At 32.7% G+C, this 20248-nt stretch overlaps 2 protein-coding genes across 2 annotated transcripts; one reads left to right on the forward strand and one right to left on the reverse strand.

Annotated features, from left to right (window-relative positions):
• The first annotated feature begins 1501 nt into the window (after positions 1 to 1501).
• Positions 1502 to 2653, forward strand: LOC124920352 (bifunctional nitrilase/nitrile hydratase NIT4B-like). The gene is made up of 4 exons (XM_047460830.1): positions 1502 to 1586; positions 1708 to 1875; positions 1953 to 2246; positions 2313 to 2653. Exons 1-4 carry the CDS (start codon positions 1502 to 1504, stop codon positions 2651 to 2653), a joined length of 888 nt encoding a protein of 295 aa, XP_047316786.1.
• Positions 2654 to 2691: 38 nt separating this feature from the next.
• Positions 2692 to 6208, reverse strand: LOC124920601 (myosin-3-like). The gene is made up of 3 exons (XM_047461120.1): positions 5196 to 6208; positions 5021 to 5122; positions 2692 to 4334 (listed from the first exon to the last, which is right to left on the reverse strand). The coding sequence occupies exons 1-3, from the start codon at positions 5631 to 5633 to the stop codon at positions 3048 to 3050; spliced, it is 1827 nt and encodes a 608-aa protein (XP_047317076.1). The 5' UTR covers positions 5634 to 6208; the 3' UTR covers positions 2692 to 3047.
• Positions 6209 to 20248: the final 14040 nt, after the last annotated feature.

Raw genomic sequence — 20248 nt, forward strand, 5'->3', positions numbered from 1 at the left:
ATTGTGGACTTTTCACAATGCACTCGGGTGCGTCACGCAACTAAAGGATGCGTGACGTAATAGGGGCATTTTCGTCAGAAAAAAAAATAGAGTCACCAGCGCTATTTAATTTATGCCCTCACACTTTCCGCATTTAGGCATATTATTATCTCTTATATATATAAGAGATAATAAAAAATAATAATTATCCCCGAAGAAGAAGGAAGTTTGTTTACTAATTAGAAAAAATTGGAAAATTAATACGACTTTATATTTATATATAAATAAATATAAGAGATAAATATATATATTTATCTTGTTTTTTATTTTATAATTAGTTTAGATATAATTATATTTTTATTATAATATTTGAAAATGTAATCTTCTTAAAAAATAATTAAATGAGTTATGATAAAGAAAATAAAAAGAGAAAAAAAATGGGAAAGTAATACGAATTTATAATATATAACAGTAATTTTATTAAGTTTATTTTATTTTTAGAGTAATGCGTTAAGTTTTTTTTTCCTCTTTTAAAATAAGCTTCAGATTGAGCTTATTATCAAGCCTACTTATTTTAAATAAGTCATTAGTATATTCAATTAAGTAATTAAGTGATAAGTCAAGTTATCAAACACCTTATATTATAAATATTATTTATTTTATATATTTTTTTAAGTTTATTTTATTATAATTATTAATAATCTTTAAATATAATAAATATAATGTACAGTTTATATTATAATTAATTTTTATATTTTAATTAAAATTGTATAATTATAAATAATAACAGTACAATAGTTTATAATAATAAACAATATTATTTATAATATAATTAAATATAAAAATAATAATAATAATTTTAAATTAATATTTATACAACTAATATTACACTCTTATATTATATACCAAACACAAAATTATAAACATTATTTTTTAAATTAAAAATTACTATATAAATCAAAAAATTTAAATTAAAAATTATTATATAAATCAAGCAACTGATCGTTTAAAATTTAAAATTATTCAATAGAGCAGTAACAAATAAAGATGTTTGAAATATGAATAATGAGTAATGAATAAAAGATAATGTAAATGTTTGTAAGGTGTTTCTACAATAAATAAATAAATAAATAAATAAATAAATAAATAAATAAATGATAAGATTTAGGGTTATATAGTTTGTGGTATATGGTTTAAGGTTTAGAGCTAGTAGGCAAGGTATAAAGTTGTTTATGGTAGATGAGCTCCTTTGAGTAAGTGAATTTTTAGGTTTTGCTTTGTTTTTACAAAAAACCTTGTTTGATTAAAACTATAAAAAATTGATTTTTAATTTTATTACAATAATCAAAACCAACCACCAGACAAATACCAAAGTCAAATTTGCAAACTGATGATGAAGTAGTTGTTGTTAACGGGGTTGGTGGGAATGGTTAGGAATTAGGGGAGGAGGCAAACGTCACCCTTCTTCTTCATCTACTATATATATATTACACTTTCCCTTCAACCGGCCAGAGCAGATTCCATGGAGACTGACTCCTCTGCTTCAACTCTTCGTGTCACCGTCGTCCAAGCTTCCTCCGTCTTTCATGACACTCCGGCCACCATAGGTGGGTACTATATATATATATATATATATATATATATATATATATATATATATATATATATATCTCTCACTTTCATTCTGTTGATTATTATATATAATGATGGAGATTGGGGATTAAACAGATAAGGCAGAGAAGCTACTAGAACAAGCAGCAGGGCAGGGATCGAAACTCATCTTATTTCCGGAAGCATTCATTGGAGGATACCCTCGAGGATCGAATTACACCGATCGGACCCTTAAAGCCAAACAAAAGTTCCTCAATTACCATGCCTCTGCCATCAAAGTTCCGGGTATCTGTCTATCAATCATGTTCGTGCATGTCGTGCAGATTTCATCACTTGATTTCATTGATGGTTAATTATTGCAGGTCCTGAAGTGGAGAGATTGGCAGCAATGGCAGAAAAACACAAAGTGTATCTAGTGATGGGAGTGATAGAGAAAGAAGGATACACTCTCTATTGCACTGTTCTCTTCTTTGATCCAAATGGGCATTACATGGGGAAGCATAGGAAGCTAATGCCCACGGCCCTTGAGCGGCTTCTTTGGGGATTTGGTGATGGATCCACACTTCCGGTTTATGATACCCCTATTGGTAAAATCGGATCTGTTATTTGTTGGGAAAACAAGATGCCCTTACTAAGGACAGCCATGTATGCCAAAGGTAATATTAAGTTCCATTTCCACCCAATTTGAATATTGTTCTTGTTCAAGGTTTTCTTTATTACAGGCATTCAGATATACTGTGCCCCTACTGCCTTCGACGGGGAAACATGGCCGGCGACGATGACTCATGTTGCCCTCGAGGGGGGATGCTTTGTGCTATCTGCTAACCAGTTCTGCAGGCGGAAGGATTATCCCCCACCGCCGGAATATAGAATCAGCGCCACGGATCAAGAAGAAGAAAATATGTTGCCGGAGACGGTGGTGTGCAGGGGAGGCAGCATGATTGTCTCGCCTTTTGGGAAGATTCTTGCAGGACCCAACTGGGAAGAAGAAGGCCTTGTCACAGCTGATATTGGTAAACTTGTAGTAACAATAACCATCCTTAATTTGAACCTCTTTCCTTAATATCTCATCAATGTCTATTCATTTTTATTTAAATTCAATTCTAATTCTAATTCCTATCAGATTTAGAAGAAATTGCACATGCGAAGATGAACTTCGATGTGGTGGGACATTATTCAAGGCCCGACGTATTGACACTAGCAGTCAACGAGGCACAAACAAGTCCCGTTACATTTGGACGGAAATAAAGGATATTGTAACATTATTATTATTGTTGAACATAATAAAAATTGAGAAACAAATATTGATTCAATCCACTTTTTTTCCCTTCTTATACATTATAATATAGCTGAGATTAAAGAGAAATGAAGAAACTTTACTGACAAAAGATAAACAATAACAGTAGGAATATGCATGGCATGCATGAAAAGAAAGAAAAGAGCAAAAAAAAGAAAGCTTAGCTGGTGGTGAGATTTGGGCGGTGGTGGTCCAGGCGTCTACATTTGGAGGCGGAGATTCTCTCCGCCGCCCCTCCCCCACCAGACAATATGTGGTCCCTGAGATCTTTCACCATCTGATACCTCTCCATTTCGTATTTGCTGTCATTTTCCTCCTCTGAACCTGTACCTGAACCTGATTCAATTTCCTTCTTATCAGTTTTGCTAACCATGAAGTTCTTCCATTCCGACCCGTCTTCTACTTCTTCTGCTGCTGAAGTTTTCTTTTGATTTTTAGCTCTTCCATCTCCACTACAGAAATTCCAGTTATAACGCTTGCTGTTGCTATCCATGCTGAGCTCTATGGAGTGAAGATCGCTGTCAGCCGATGAATCGTCGTCGCTATCACTTTCCTCCTTTTTTTCTTTTCCCGTTGTTACCAGTTTCTTCATTGTCATCTTCTTCTTCTCTTCATGAGTTTCACATGAATTTCCACCTCCAAGGGTTCTTCTCAGATAATCCTCAAGCTCTCTGATCTTAGTGAAGCTAGGAGATCCTAATTTCTTCTCTTCATCTCTTTTGCCACTCAAATAATCCTCCAACTCACTCCTCAGCCTATCCACAGCAGCGTTCTTCTCCTCAAACTCATACTTAGCTTCCGTTAGCTTCATCTGAACTCTCTCCTCCCTCAAAACATCCGCTAATTGAAGCATCTCCCTCTCCTTCTCCACTTCCTCACGAACTTTCGAAGATTCTCTCTTCAATTCTTCAACAGTGGCTCTATCTTCTCCAATGCCCGTGGCTAACTCATCGCAGACCTGTTCTAGTATCTCCTTAGCTCTCTTTTCGCTCTCAACCTCTTTTACTGCCTTTGCCAAACAAGTCTTTGTATCAGCCAATTCTTTCCCTAGCTTCTTGTTGAGTCTCTCTGTTTGCCTTCTAAGCTTCTTCTCAACCTCAAGCTCTCCAGCTATAAGGGAAATGGCGTTATGGATCTTATCTCGCTCTCTACGTTTCCAAGCTGCTTTCTCTTCGCAGAAATGGCTTAGAAGTTGTTGGGTTTCGTGGCGGTTGGATCTCTCTTCTTGGGTCAGTTGTTCGACCTGAACACGGGCTCTGTCCAGCTCAAATCGAAGGGCAGAGACAACTGATTTGCTGGAAGAGTGCCGTTCTTCCTGACATAATATCCGGTTTAAAACTTTTAGAAGCTCCTTGGATGCGGTTAAGCCATTGCTAACATCCTTTAAACGATTCTTCACGCTAACCAGATGGCCTCCGAGGATTCTGGCATGAGATTCAGTCTCAATCTGCATTGCAAAATAGAGAAGGGAATTATTATTATTATTAAATGGATTAATCAATGAATCAATGATCGAATGAATGAAATGAATCACATGAAGTGTTGGGTATGGTGGGGTACAAACATGAGCTAGCTAAATATGTCCATTGAATCTGTCCAATTTTTCTAAAAATTCATTTCAGAAAATCCCAAAAACCTGCCCTACTGACACCATCATCATGCTGTAATCAAGATTGGAAGCTGCTCTTCTTATGTTAGCATCTGTTTTTACTTTCTTATCATATACCAACATTATGATGATTTTCAATAAAAAAAAACACAAACAATCAATCAATCAACATCAACAAGGAATAGTGAAAATAGAACAGTTTCTGAAGGTGGGTTTCAATTCAAGCTAACTAACTATCTATCTATTTATGATTTAGCAGATGCAGTAATGGCAAGAAATTAGGAAAATGATCATGTAGACAGATATGGTAAGTCATATATTTAGTACAATCAAAATCAACATAGATACTTTTAGCTTTATCCTTAATTGTTTCATTAGACTATTAAACACAGTGAGTGGATTAGGATGGCAGGCTGGTTTTTTCTGGATCTGTATTCAAATAAGAATACCTAAATCTGTGATGAACTTCATGTAAAACCTTAACAACATTAACTTATCTATCAATGAAGAAATAAAAAGCGCACCTCTATAGTGCTGGAACTGTAAAAAGAGTCTAGAGCACCTAATTTAGCCGTGACTGTTGATCCCCTTCTCATGTGATTACCAGCTTTTGATTTCTCTGTTCTCTGAAAAAGTTTGAATGATGATTAAATTAAAATACTGATGGAATTACAGTTTGAATTAAAAATGAAAACCCACCTCGTGATCATGAGAAGGATCGGATAGGCGGGGAAGAACCCAATTGGATTTCTGAGAAGGCAAAATTGGTTTTGAACTTCTTTCTCTACTCATTTCAGTTTCACTCTTGCTCTCCCAATGCCCTCTAGATGGCGGCATCTCGTTGATTTCCCAGAGAGTGGCAGCTAATTTACGGGCGGAAACGGAGATTTCTTTTTCTCTCTTGAGTGGAGTAGTGTACTTACTGGAGTCTGGATATTGCGGCGGCAATGAAGGGGATCTCGAACCCATTTTCCAGGTTGGTACAGGTGTGCTCGACCCAATTCTCTTTCCCACTAAAATCGCGCGTTTCAATCGATAATTTCGAACCAAAGACGAAGATGAAGAAGAAGAACAGCCTCGTTTTCGGATCTTGCATTCCCTCCCATCTGCTGCTGCAGTTTGTTTATGCCGCGGCATTTTCTACCTCTCCATACAACATCTATCTAATCTATCTATATGCGTGGAATTGTGTGTGACAGGAGAACGTGGGAAGAGGGAATTCTGCCGAGAGAATAAGGGTGGGTTTGTTTGTATTTATTAATATAGATCAGAGATATTATAGAAATCGGATCTGGGAAGACAGAAATTATGCAGCAATTATGGGATGGGTACACTTTTTTTTTTCTTGGGGAGATAGAAAATCTTGAATTGGTAGGGAAGATAATAACGTTGAAGAAGCACCAAAGTATTTTGCAGGAAGACCAGAATTCAAGAAATCAAGAGAACTTTAATGCTTTGCTGGTGGGTGGGGAAGAAAGGATGCAATTTTAAGTGAGAGAAAGAGCTTTAAAGTGTCTGTTTCAAAATTCCAGAGAGGGAATTATGAAAGGGAGCGATAGTGAAAGATAAGAAAGAGATGGGTATGGGTTCAGAAAATGAGGAACTTTCAAAGCTTGATCTTCAAGTTCAGTTGAAAAGAAAATATATGTATATGTATGTGTAATCTGTGTGTGTGAGAGAGAGAAAGAGATAAAGAGAGAGAAACCTGCAACTTGCGGAAGGAAGGGGATGATGATTAAAAACAGGAGTAGAAGGGACGTGTCTGGCACGTGATCGGGATTTGGTTGTTGACTATTTTACCCCCAGGAATTTATATTCATTAGAAAGGAGAAAATTTGAGAATATGGCACGTTATGGTCAACTTCTTTCTATTGCTGCTGCTTAATTAAAGCATTTTATTACCATAATTTTCTCATATTTATTTATTGTAATTTCATTTTTATCAATATAATAGACGTTTTAGATTTTTATAAGTTAATATATAAATATATTTTAAAAAGATATAAGTGTGACAAAAAAAAAAAAAGGAAAGAAAGAAAGAACAAGGACAAAGATAGAAATCAACCCTGTTATCGTCTTATTTTAGTTGATTGGTTCCTTCCTTATTTATTTTTATACTTTGATTTCATGTTCTTAGTGGTTTTTAGGTTAAATATGGATTTTTCATGGTCATGGTGTGTTAATTTTTAACAAATTATTGTAAGATTAATTTCAACTATTGTACTTTTTTTACTTTTTTGTGTTTTTAAAAATTTTATTTTTTTGTTAATATATAAATCCAATATACAAACAATTCAATGTAAAACAATAATAATATTCATAATTAGAAGTTAGAACTACAACCAAATAATTTGATAATTTTTATAATTTATAAGTTAAATATTTAGTTAATCAATTAGTCATCTCATCATCCATTATATATTTTTGTTTATAAAGTTTACATATTAAGGAAATACCGTTATCTTATTTCATTAGTGTAAGTTTAATTTAATATTAAAAAATTAAATATTATTAAAACAATTTAAAATTAATACAAAAATATTAATTTAAACAACATCATTTTGTCTTGTTTGGTTAACTTAACTTTTTTTTGTTTTATTTGTTCACCTTAATATATATATTTAAAAACATGTTCTCTTATATAAAATAAAATATTAAACTTTTATTTATAAATATAATTATATCCAGTCTTAAATTTTATTTTAAAATAGTGTTAAAATCTTTTTATTGTTTTTTTTTAATAGTCTGGGTACACTCATATTAACCTTAGAAATAATTATGCATTTTCACAAAATATTGTACTCCATTATTTTTAAGATTACTTGTTATTAAAATTATATGGAAATATTTTTATGTCGGGTTTGTAAAATTAATTATAGTTGATTGAATCAATTCAATATATAAATATAAAAAATGGCACTCATTTGAACTATTAACTTTATTTCCAAACAATACCTAATTCATATTAATATAGAATATTTAATAATATTCATTATGTTCAATTATTTGCATGCATATCCACATTCAACTCAATAATAGAAATCTAATTATTTTATCAAGGTTTAATTAATTATATATAGTTATAATTTTTTGACAAAGTTAGTCGCCTCCCAACGAAAAAAAATGTAAGAAGTCTCTGTTTCTCTATGAATATCTTACACAAATTAATGTTTTTTTTTTTTTAAAGAAGGTCTATATAATAAAAAAATTAAAGCGTTCCATTTTTTAATTAATCAAAATTAGTTGCAATAAAAGAATTTTAACAGGTAAAAAAGTATATAAAAAATAAAATTCTTAGTGACAACATGTTTAATTAAATAAAGAGATTCTCGCTTTCACATTATTATATAGATTGGTAATCAAAAACTTTGCATGTTCAATCATTTGAATGAGCTGTTTAATTGTAACCACTTCCTATTATAATCATATTAATATTCTATATGTAGGGTGGATCAACTCAACTATTTTATTTATTTGAGTAATTTTTTTTTTGTTTAAAATCAAATTCAAAAACTTTAATCTCATAGATAAATAGACAAAAACATGTATAAGTAATTAATTAAGTTATTCTAATAAGTTTGAATCAGCTCAAAATGTAAACTAGTTTTAAAGTTTTCATTTTAAGACAATTTATTTCAAAAGCTATATTATTATTTATTTATATAACATATATAATCAATTTCGGCCACAGATATTGATTATTTATTTATAAAAAAAAAAAGTATTTGATCCATAATTGGATTGATCTTATCAAAAATAACTTGAATTTAGAAGAGATGACACATATTATTTATTTATCTATTATTAGTTGTAAAGCAAAACCAAGAAGAAACAGACATATATACACGTGGAAATTCACACTTTCCTACGTGGATTCCTTGTCTTTTATACATTATTTCTTTCATGGCAATTGGTAAGCTGGGTTAGAGCATGGGACTCCACCTTTCTACCAAATGAGTCGGCTTGTTCAATTTCATTATATATTAGTTATTTATGAGCTAACTTCATAACTAAAATTATCTTACTTTTCTCTCTAAGATTTTATATATATATAAATATATATATATAAATATATATATATATATATTTATATATATATATATATTTATATATATATATATATATATATATATATATTTATATAAAAATTTAAAAGTTATCATCTTTATGCCTCCTTTCAAGGTTTTTCCACAAAGATATTTTGTTTTTCTTTCGCCACTCAAATTTGAGTTGGTGTTATGTTTTGTTTGGTACACCATTATATTTAAATCGGATCGGATTTGTGGTCTCAAATTTTTATAATCTAAATAATACTCTCAATCTTTGATAGTTGTCTTCTGCTTATATCTTCTAATCGTGTTAGTGATAATTTTTCGAGTTTGTGTCCGTCTTCTTCTTTGCAGCAAAGGAGATAATGTTATCGGATCTGTTAGTGATTATTTTCGAGTCCGTGTTTGTCACATTCTTTGTAACAAATTAAATAGATAATATTATCGGATGTAAAAAAAAAATTTTCTAATAAAAAGTTTTTGGAATCCATTTTTTTTGGAAAACAGTTAAACTCATTTCATTAAAATCCCAAAAGTGGGAGGGTCAAGAATCAAAACTAAACAAATCTTAGCTAAGATTAAAAGATAACAATCAAACGATCCTAAAGAACCTGATTAGTAGCAATCAAACATACAAGAAACAAAGATTATAAACAAAGATTACAAACTGTATCAAATCCTAATTATCCTAATCATGATTTTTATTTTTATTTCTATATCAACCTGATATTTCAACAGGTTGTCTTTCTCTTCTCCTTTTCCTTCCTCTTTCTCTTCCCCTTCCTCTTGCAATGAAATGGAGATGAACTGAAGAGGTTGATGAATACTGTCTATTCTCATTTTGATTTGTTTTTTTATATGAACCCGTTCTGATTTGATAGAAAAAATTATTCTTTGGGATTTCTGGAATCTTTACCTTATTGTTCTCAACTTGGATTTCGAGATCATTGTCTTTATTTCCTCCAGCTTCATCTTTGGATTTCTCTGTATCAACTTTAGAATATCTTATTCCTCTCGATTAACCTGAATATCTTCCTCCCTGTTTTTATCAGCAAACACTTCAACTTGATTTGATCGAGAATCTTCAACTATCTCTTCAACATGATTAGGTTGAGGTTTCACCTCCTTCTTCATATTGCTTTTTTTTCTTGTACATAATTTTCTTTATCTTTTATTTCCTGTTCTTTAACCACATTTTTCTCTTTGAAAATGGGTACATCTATTTCATTTTCTTGCATCTTTACTTTATAACCTTTATGAATATTCTGATTTTCTTCCTTAGCCAAATCACATTTTGGGCTTGCATGTTGAAAGGTATTGCAGAAAGAGCATCTGTCTGGCCTCCACTCATAAGTGATTTCCATAACAGTAGGTTTTCCTTTTCTGTCTACTACTGTCATACTTTTTGGCAGTGTGCTTCTAGGATGCACCTCAATGCTAATTCTAGTAAATGATATGTGCTCTTCTCCTTCAGTAATTGAGTCCATGTATAATGGTCTACCCAATAAACCTGTAAAATGACTAAGGACTTCAGAATTGTACATATGTGCAGATATATTCCAAAGCTTGAACCATATCTATGCAGTTTCTTTGGGCTTACGCAATAGGTTCAAGTCTTCGGACTATTTTTCCAACTTCATACAGTTGAATCCTATATATGTTTGCCCATTTTCTAGAATTTCCTCAAGATTAGATCCCTTCTTGAATTTTAAGGAAATATAAATCATGGACATTTGCTGAAATCTTCTCCAGCCCTTTTCTTCTCATTGTTTCAACCGTGCATCTTTAGTAATTAGGAAGGATACTCTGTTTTTCCCTATGTAGTTTCCCACAACTACATTTCCCATTTCTTTATACAATATTCCTCTACTTCAGTAAGCAATTTAAATTTAAAGGGAGAATTCAGTACCTCCACTTTTGTATGTGTATTGCCCAAATAGATTTTCCCTTTATAGGCATGATTTTCTGACTTCTTTGCACTGTTGTTCTTCCAGACTTCATTACTTTTTCATGTTGAGTTACTCATGATAGTATATGACTTAGATTTAGGAGCCTTCATCAGCTCCTTCATTGTAGCAACTGACCATTGAACAATTTCTTCATATTCTTCTTTTTTTAGTAGATTCCAGTCTTGAAGATAGTGGATGTTGAGTTGAATTGTAATATGTTGTGCTTTCTCCTTATTAATGACAATTTCTCCTCTTTTGACATGCATAAAGAGCTTTGTAATCTGATTTTTGAGCCCAAACAGATGAACTTTTTCATTATAGCGTATCTTCTGAGATCCTTCATTATCCCCATGTTTTCCTGCATTATTTTCAACAGAAATTTTCCCAATAATAGTTGAAGCAGATTGCTTACTTGTGTTGGTATCCTACTGTTCTTTGATAACTTTTTTAGTAATTTTTTCAATTTCTTTGACTGTTGCTTCCTTAATTCCTTTCAGCACAAAATTCCTAACTTCTTTAGATTTATTAATTTTTCTTCTTCCCCTTCCCCATAATGGTAGAAACAAAGTAATTGCAGAAACCTTAAGGGATGATCACATATATTGGAATTCATTTTTTATCTACTGAACTTTTTACAAGTATCATTTAATAACTTATATATGAGAAAAACAATGGAGAAGATGACAAGTTAATTTGAATTCACGGTTGTCTAACCAAGTAACAATACACTACTGAATTTTAAATTAGACAATTGTGGTAACAATTGTATATCTCTTATTTGACTTCTCATAAATCTCTAATTGTTTGGATTTTGACTATTTAATGGAAACTAAAAAGAACCCCAAAAGATAGAGCTGAAATTACAAGTGAGTTGAGAGATATACATTTCTCAAGTGAGGTTATACAAGAGAATATTTCAGTTTTTTAGTTCGGAGTATTTCTTGTAAATCGTTGTGTATCTCTTGTAACTTCACCATTTGATCATAGTGAATAATCTTGTTCTGTCTTGGTAAGTGAATGTAGGCATTTTGCTAAACCACTATAAAAATCTTGTGTTGTTTTATTGCTATTTTCTTTCTTGGTTCATTTTTTATTCTTAAAGCATTATCTTTTTGAAGAGATTGTATGTGTCAAACATTATTCACAAGTTGATTGGTTTGTGCATTATTTAGCAGTCCAAATATAACAACCTATTGCATAGTGTTGGAATTAAACTAATTCCATTAATTAAATGGAAATGATATTTGGGCTAATGAAATTCACACCAAATTCAAATGTGAATTAAGTGTGAAATTAATCCAAATGAAATTCACATGAAATTTAAATGTGAATTAAAGTGAAATTAATCCAAATGAAATTCAAATGTGAATTAAAGTGAAATTAATCCAAATGAAATTCACATGAAATTCAAATGTGAATTAAAGTGAAATTAATCCAAATGAAATTCACATGAAATTCAAATGTAAATTAAGGTGAAATTTCATCCAAATGAAATTCACATCAAATTCATTGTGAATTAAATTTGTTAATTGTTACAATTAACATGAATGTCTTGAATGAGGCAATTAACATCATTTTCTAATTGCCATTGTAACTACAAAATATTTATTGTAGGATGTAACTTGCAAAGATGATGAAAAGGCAAGCAACGATAACCGTTGGATGAATGGATGAAGGATTAGTGACCGTTGGATTAAAGAATTGATTATGAGTTTAATTTTCAACTATAAATATCCCTTCACATTGTATTCCTCTCCACACATTATCTTATCACTTCTCTCTCTAGAATTCTAAAGTCTTTCCTTGTTCTTGTGAGTGTTCTTGTGAGTGTTCTTCGAGTTTCTTGACTCGACCATTTTTGTGCAAAACCCGGTGATTGTGATTCAGGTACTTTTGTCTAGTTCGTTGTTGTAGTGGTTTTTCTGTGCTAAATCATTGCAGGTTTCGTTGTACCCTGGGAAGTAGCCACCGACGAAACTCTCCAGCACAAACGGGAGACGGTGAAACTGTTTTAAGGGAACTGTGATTCCATAGGCCTCGGAGCAAACGAGAAGATTTTTCTTCATTTTTTAAATAATCTGTTGTATTTGTTTTATTATCATTGTATTATTTTCATATATCATTTACATGTAATTTTTATGAGATAAGATTACCAACAATCTTAAAATAGTGTCAAATATTACTTATCTCAGATTCTTACATGTTTCTGGTTTTGTTTTAGAAATGACTACCGAAACACCTACTTCTAACATGAGGATGCAGGTTCCAGCTAACCATCTGGATAAGCCAGAAAAGTTTGATGGCTCAAACTTTAAGAGATGGCAGCAGAAGATGTTCTTCTACCTCAGGACCCTAAGTCTTGCGCGATTCCTCACGGAGGATCCTCCCACTCCCAAAATCGATGAGCCAAACGTGGCTTCATCGTCGGATGCAAACGTGCATCCGAAAGTTGATGTGCAAGCGGCTTCGGCCATTGATGTTTGGCACCATTCAGATTTCTTATGTAGAAATTACGTGTTGAATGGTTTATCAGATTCATTGTACAATGTGTACAGTGAAAAGAATACGACCAAAGAACTATGACAATCTTTTGAACGTAAGTACAAAACAGAAGATGCGGGTGCAAAAAAGTTTATGGTCGGTCGATTTTTGGACTACAAAATGGTAGATTCAAGACCAGTCATTAAACAAGTTCAAGAGATCCAAGTTATTTTGCACGAAATTCATGCTGAGGGCATGAATTTGGGAGAAACTTTCCAAGTGGCTGCTATTATTGAGAAGTTGCCACCGTCTTGGAACGATTTCAAGAACTACCTTAAGCACAAGCGAAATGAGATGAACGTAGAAGAATTGGTGATTTGTCTACGCATTGAAGAGGAAAATAAAAGTGCCTCAAAGAAATACTTTAGTCAACATGTGGCTAAAGCAAATGTGGCTGAGCATGGTAAAGACAAGAAGAAACACAATTCTTTTGTCAAAAATCGGAGCCTTAATCCTAAAGGAGGAATCTCTAAGAAGTTCACGGGCAAGTGTTTCAATTGCAATGGCATGGGCCATAGATCTTCCGATTGCAAGAAGCCGAGAAGAGTTCGAGAGGCTAACTTTACTCAAGGATTATCGGACATGGATCTATGTGCGATGATATCTGAGGTTAACTTGGTGGGATCTAATCCACGAGAGTGGTGGGTTGATACAGGAGCTACAAGACATGTTTACTCCAACAAAGAAGTATTTTCAAGCCTCGAAGAAGTGAAGAATGGTGAAAAGCTGTTCATGGGGAATTCTGCCACTTCTGACATACAAGGTGAAGGAAAAGTGGTGTTAAGGTTGTCTTCAGGGAAATATTTAACTTTAACTAATGTGTTGTATGTTCTAGAGATTCGGAAAAATTTGATATCCGGATCTCTTCTAAGTAGGCATGATTTTAGAATTGTGATTGAGTCAGATAAAATTATTTTATCCAAAGGTGGAATGTTTGTAGGTAGAGGTTATACTACTGATGGGCTTTTTAAGCTAAATGTAATGGCAGTTAAGCCAAATATGAATGAAAAGAATAAGTCTTCTATTTATTTGTTGGGGTCTTCCATTTTATGGCATGGTATACTAGGTCATATTAATTATGATTCGATGCATCGATTAATAAAACTGAATAGTATATCTAAATTCGAAATTAATAAGAAACACAAGTGTGAAATTTGTGTTGAAGCGAAATTGACGAGATCATCCTTTCGAAACGTTGAAAGAAATAATAGACCGCTTGATTTAATTCATACAGATGTGTGTGATTTAAAAGGAACACCAACATGTGGTGGAGGAAAATATTTCATTACTTTTATTGATGATAACACAAAATATTGTTATGTGTATATTCTTAAAAGTAAAGATGAAGCCATAGAGAAATTCACTCTCTATAAAAATGAGGTTGAAAACCAACTTGGTAAAAAGATCAAGGTGTTAAGAAGTGATAGAGGAGGTGAATATGAATCACCTTTTGCCGAGCTATGTGATCAACATGGTATAATCCATGAGACGACAACACCTTATTCTTCTCAGCAAAATGGTACGGCTGAGAGAAAAAATAGAACATTAAAATAAATGATGAATTCACTTCTATTAAGTTCTGGTCTACCACATAACATGTGGGGAGAAGCTATTTTGACAGCTAATTACCTTTTAAATAAGGTTCCACGAAAGAAGCTAGATAAGAGTCCATTTGAATTATGGCATGAAAGAAAACCATCATATGAATACTTACGAATGTGGGGGTGTCTAGCTAAGGTAGTCGTACCATTACCTAAAAAGGTGAAAGTTGGACCAAAAACTGTTGATTGTATATTTATTGGATATGCACATAACAGTAGCGCTTATCGTTTTCTTGTGTTTAAATCGGACATTCCGGATATTCATAAGAATACGATAATGGAATCGAGAAATGCATCGTTCTTTGAACATGTACTTCCATATAAGTCTAATGAAGAACAACGTTCTCCAAAAAGATTTCTTGAACTAGATGAACAAGAAAAGGAGAATGAAGTTGAGGTTGAACTTAGACGAAGTAAACGAGCTAGAACCGGAAAATCATTTGGTCCAGATTTTATTACTTTCATGTTGGAAAGTGAACCTCAAACGTATAATGAGACAATTAACTCATCTGAAGGGCCTCAATGGAAAGAGGCAATTAATAGTGAGATAGAATCTATCTTGCAAAACCATACATGGGAACTAGTGGATCTGCCTCCGAGAAATAAACCACTAGGTTGCCGATGGATTTTCAAAAGGAAAATGAAAGCTGATGGATCAATTGATAAATATAAGGCAAGACTAGTGGTAAAAGGATATCACCAACAAGAAGGTCTTGATTATTTTGATACATATTCTCCAGTTACGAGAATAACTTCTATTCGATTGATTCTTGCGATTGCTTCTTTGCGCAATCTAGAAGTTCATCAAATGGACGTAAAAACAGCTTTCTTAAATGGAGACTTGGAAGAAGAAATTTACATAGATCAACCTCAAGGGTTTTCTTCTCAAGGGCAAGAAAATAAAGTTTGTAAATTAGTTAAGTCATTGTATGGTTTAAAACAAGCTCCAAAACAATGGCATGAGAAATTTGATTATGCTATGATCTCAAGTGGATTTCAGATCAATGAATGTGATAAATGTATTTATATTAAAGACACAAAAAATGGTTACGTCATTTTATGTCTTTATGTAGATGGCATACTTATCATTGGAAGTGATGATAAAATGGTTAAATCCACTAAAGATATGTTAAATTCAAAATTTGACATGAAAGATATGGGATTGGCTGATGTGATTCTTGGAATCAAAGTGATTAGAACATCGGAAGGGATAGTTCTAAGTCAATCACATTATGTGGATAAAATCCTCGAAAAATTTAACAATGATGATTCTGCATTGGCTAAGACTCCGATAGATACGAGTCAACATCTATCTAAAAATCGCGGAGAGAGTGTTTCTCAATTAGAATATTCTCGAATAATTGGGAGTCTAATGTACTTAATGAGTTGTACAAGACCAGATATAGCATATGCAGTAAGCAAACTAAGTAGATACACGAGTAATCCGGGTAATAATCATTGGAAAGCCATTGTACGATTACTTAGGTATTTAAGAAATACTCGTGATTATGGTCTACACTACACGAGACATCCTGCTGTTATCGAAGGGTACACTAATGCTAATTGGATTTCAGATATGAAAGACTCTAAGTCAACAAGTGGATATGTATTTACACTTGGAGGTGCAGCTATATCTTGGAAATCTTCTAAACAAACTGTTATTGCTAGATCCACGATGGAATCTGAATTTATAGCTCTTGACAAATGTGGTGAAGAAGCTGAATGGCTACGTCTATTCTTAGAAGATATTCCAATATGGTTTAAGCCCGTACCAGCAATTTCTATTCATTGTGATAGTCAATCTGCGATTGGACGAGCTAAGAGTCATATGTATAATGGTAAGTCTAGACATATACGTCGTAGACATAATACCATTAGACAATTACTCTCTACTGGAATTATCTCAATTGATTACGTAAAATCAAAAGATAATATTGCGGATCTGCTAACCAAAGGGTTAAATAGAGATTTGGTGTTAAAGTCCTCACAAGGAATGAGACTTAAGCCTATAATAAGTTAGTATGAAGGGAAACCCAACCTATGATGACTGGAGATCCCAAGAACTAGGTTCAATGGGACAACCTAATTGTACTAAACTTGGTAGATTGCTATGGGTAAAAATCCTACGATAAAATAGCATTTCGGGAAAAGATAAGCACACAGGCTTTTAATGATTCTTTATGAATAAAGAGATCACCTATGTGAGAGAGAAGTGGGGCCGCTTCGAAAGAATTGCACGGCTCAATTCTAGACCCTCTCACTGAACCAGGCGAGTGTTAAGGGTCAAAACGAACACAATCATGAGAACTGACATGTATCAGGAAGAATTTTATGTGAAAGTGTGTAATCGTTTACACAAAAAGCAGAATAGTTCAAGGACATCGAGTCTACTAATCGGCTAGTAAAGTTATATACTTTCATAAGGGAAGGTTCAAAGGGTTACACCTACCTATCCTATGTAAAATTCAACTGTTGAACCTTTTACCGGGTTAATCTTTCAATTTCCATTAATGTGGGGGATTGTTGGAATTAAACTAATTCCATTAATTAAATGGAAATGATATTTGGGCTAATGAAATTCACACCAAATTCAAATGTGAATTAAGTGTGAAATTAATCCAAATGAAATTCACATGAAATTCAAATGTGAATTAAAGTGAAATTAATCCAAACGAAATTCACATGAAATTCATATGTGAATTAAAGTGAAATTAATCCAAATGAAATTCACATGAAATTCAAATGTAAATTAAGGTGAAATTTCATCCAAATGAAATTCACATCAAATTCATTGTGAATTAAATTTGTTAATTGTTACAATTAACATAAATGTCTTGAATGAGGCAATTAACATCATTTGTTAATTGCCATTGTAACTACAAAATATTTATTGTAGGATGTAACTTGCAAAGATGATGAAAAGGCAAGCAACGATAACCGTTGGATGAATGGATGATGGATTAATGACCGTTGGATTAAAGAATTGATTATGAGTTTAATTTTCAACTATAAATATCCCTTCACATTGTATTCATCTCCACATATTATCTTATCACTTCTCTCTCTAGAATTCTAAAGTCTTTCCTTGTTCTTGTGAGTGTTCTTGTGAGTATTCTTCGAGTTTCTTGACTCGACCATTTTTGTGCAAAACCCGGTGATTGTGATTCAGGTACTTTTGTCTAGTTCGCTGTTGTAGTGGTTTTTCTGTGCTAAATCATTGCAGGTTCCGTTGTACCCTGGGAAGCAGCCACCAACGAAACTCTCCAGCACAAACGGGAGACGGTGAAACTGTTTTAAGGGAACTGTGATTCCACAGGCCTCGGAGCAAACGAGAAGATTTTTCTTCATTTCTTAAATAATCTATTGTATTTGTTTTATTATCATTGTATTATTTTCATATATCATTTATGTGTAATTTTTATGAGATAAGATTACCAACACATAGCTCCTTCAACAAGTGGTATTAGAACCTTGTTTGCTCTTCGATTTATGATTGTTAGGATAAAGAAGTTGCTACACCGAGTTAAAACTAGTAAAACTTTTTTGTTGTCTTGGTTGGTTTAATATGGATAGTAGTTTTGACATCAAAAAGTTTACTAGAAGAAATGATTTTGGAATATGAAGGATGAAGATGAAGGATCTTTTAGTTAAAAAAGGAATGGTAGATGCCCTACTTGGAGAAGAGAAGATGCCCAAAACTCTTCCGAATGATAAGAATGAAGACATTATTGCCAAAGTATTAAGAGAGGTTGCAAAGGAGGTCACAACTGCATCACTTAAGTTGAAGCTAGAATCTATTTACATGACTAAATCTCTTGTGAAAATATTGTTTTTGAATAATAAATATCTTTGCATATAGGATGGTATCCATAAAGAAACATTGAGAAAAATCTGGATGATTTCTTGAAAATCATTTTGGATTTGGAGAATATTGAGGTGAAGGTTGAAGAACAAGCTCTCCTATTGCTCCAAAGTCTCCCAAAATCTTATTAAAACCTAAAAGACACTATGTTGTATGGAAGAGAATTCATCACATTGAAGGAAGTCCACAAGGCTTTATTTTCCAAAGAAATGTCAAAATTGTCGATGTGGAGATGCATTGTATGTTCGAAGGATGCCACCAAAGAAGGACATGTGAAAGAATAGAATGAAGGATCTAGAGCGGATAAATTAAAGTCAAAGGGAAATCTATAATATGTTATGAATTCCAAGAGGAAGGCCACTACAAGAGGCAATGCTAGAGGCTTAAACAACGTGAAAAAAAAAACAAAGCTAGTACATGTGAAGGAAAGAGTGTCAATGTTGTCTATGATGAAGACAATTCCTATGTCTTAACCATTGAACATAGTTCATGAAATAGTATTTGGATCCTCGATATGGGATGCTCATTTCATATGACTCATAACCGAGATTAGATCCAAGACTATGAGGAACTTGATGGTAGAAATGTATTGATAGATAACCATACAACTTACAAGGCTGTGGGTATTAGCTCAGTTATAATCAAGATGAATGATGGTTCAATTTTGGAGCTTAAAGGAGTTAGGCACATTAAAGACCTAAAGTAGAACTTGATTGCTTTGGGAATACTTGATGATTAAGGACATGGTGTGAGTATAAGACAAGGTGTCTTGAATATAACAAAGGAAATTTAATAGTCTTCAAATGGAATAAAAAAGAGGCAAGCCTTTATAGATTAGATGGTGCACAAGATATATGTGTTGCAATAAGTTTGGTAAAATATTCTAAAAGGTTATGGCACTTAAGATTTGGTCATAGGAGCACGTGGTGATCCAAAACTTAGTGAGCTAGTGTTTTATAAACATTTTGTGATGGGAAAATCCATAAGGGTAAGCTTTGATGATTTCCAATCCTAGATTACATACATTCAGATGTATGGGGGCCAGCTCAAATATGACTCATGGTGATGCCAAGTATTTTATTCTCTTTATTGATGATTACTCTAGGAGGTGTTTGGTGTTTCCTATGAAGGTAAAAAGTAAATATATCCAAAAGTTTAAGGATTGGAAGATGTTGGTGGAGAACCAAACCAATAAGAAGATCAAAAAGTTTATAACCGATAACGGACTTGAGTTTATGAATGAAGAGTTCAATCAACTATGTAAAGAGCATGTGATTGCAAGACATCTCACAATTAGATACACTGCACAAAAATTAGAGTTGCTGAAATAATAAATTGAATATTACTTAAAAATGTTAGATGTATGCTTTCTTTTTCTAAATTATCTAAATCTTTTTGTGGTGAAGCATTGAGTACTTCTTGCTACATGCTAATAGAGATTGGAGTGGATTCAAGTCAAGTTATAAGTTATTGAGAATTTTTAGATATGAAGCTTACTATCATATCAATGAAGGAAAGCTAAATTCCATAGAAAAGAATGGGATTTTTCTTGGATATTAAGAGGGCACCATGAGATATAGAATATGGATAGTACAATGGATTGGAAAGGTGATTATCTCAAGAGAAGTACAATTCAATGAGGCTGCCATTATGATTGATATCGAATCAACCTCACTCGAGAGAGATCTGGATGAAAATTTTATGGAGAATGCAACTCTATTTGACAAAGAGGAAAATATGAGACTACATG

This window comes from Impatiens glandulifera, chromosome 1, assembly GCF_907164915.1.
Source record: "Impatiens glandulifera chromosome 1, dImpGla2.1, whole genome shotgun sequence".
Classification (NCBI taxonomy): domain Eukaryota; kingdom Viridiplantae; phylum Streptophyta; class Magnoliopsida; order Ericales; family Balsaminaceae; genus Impatiens; species Impatiens glandulifera.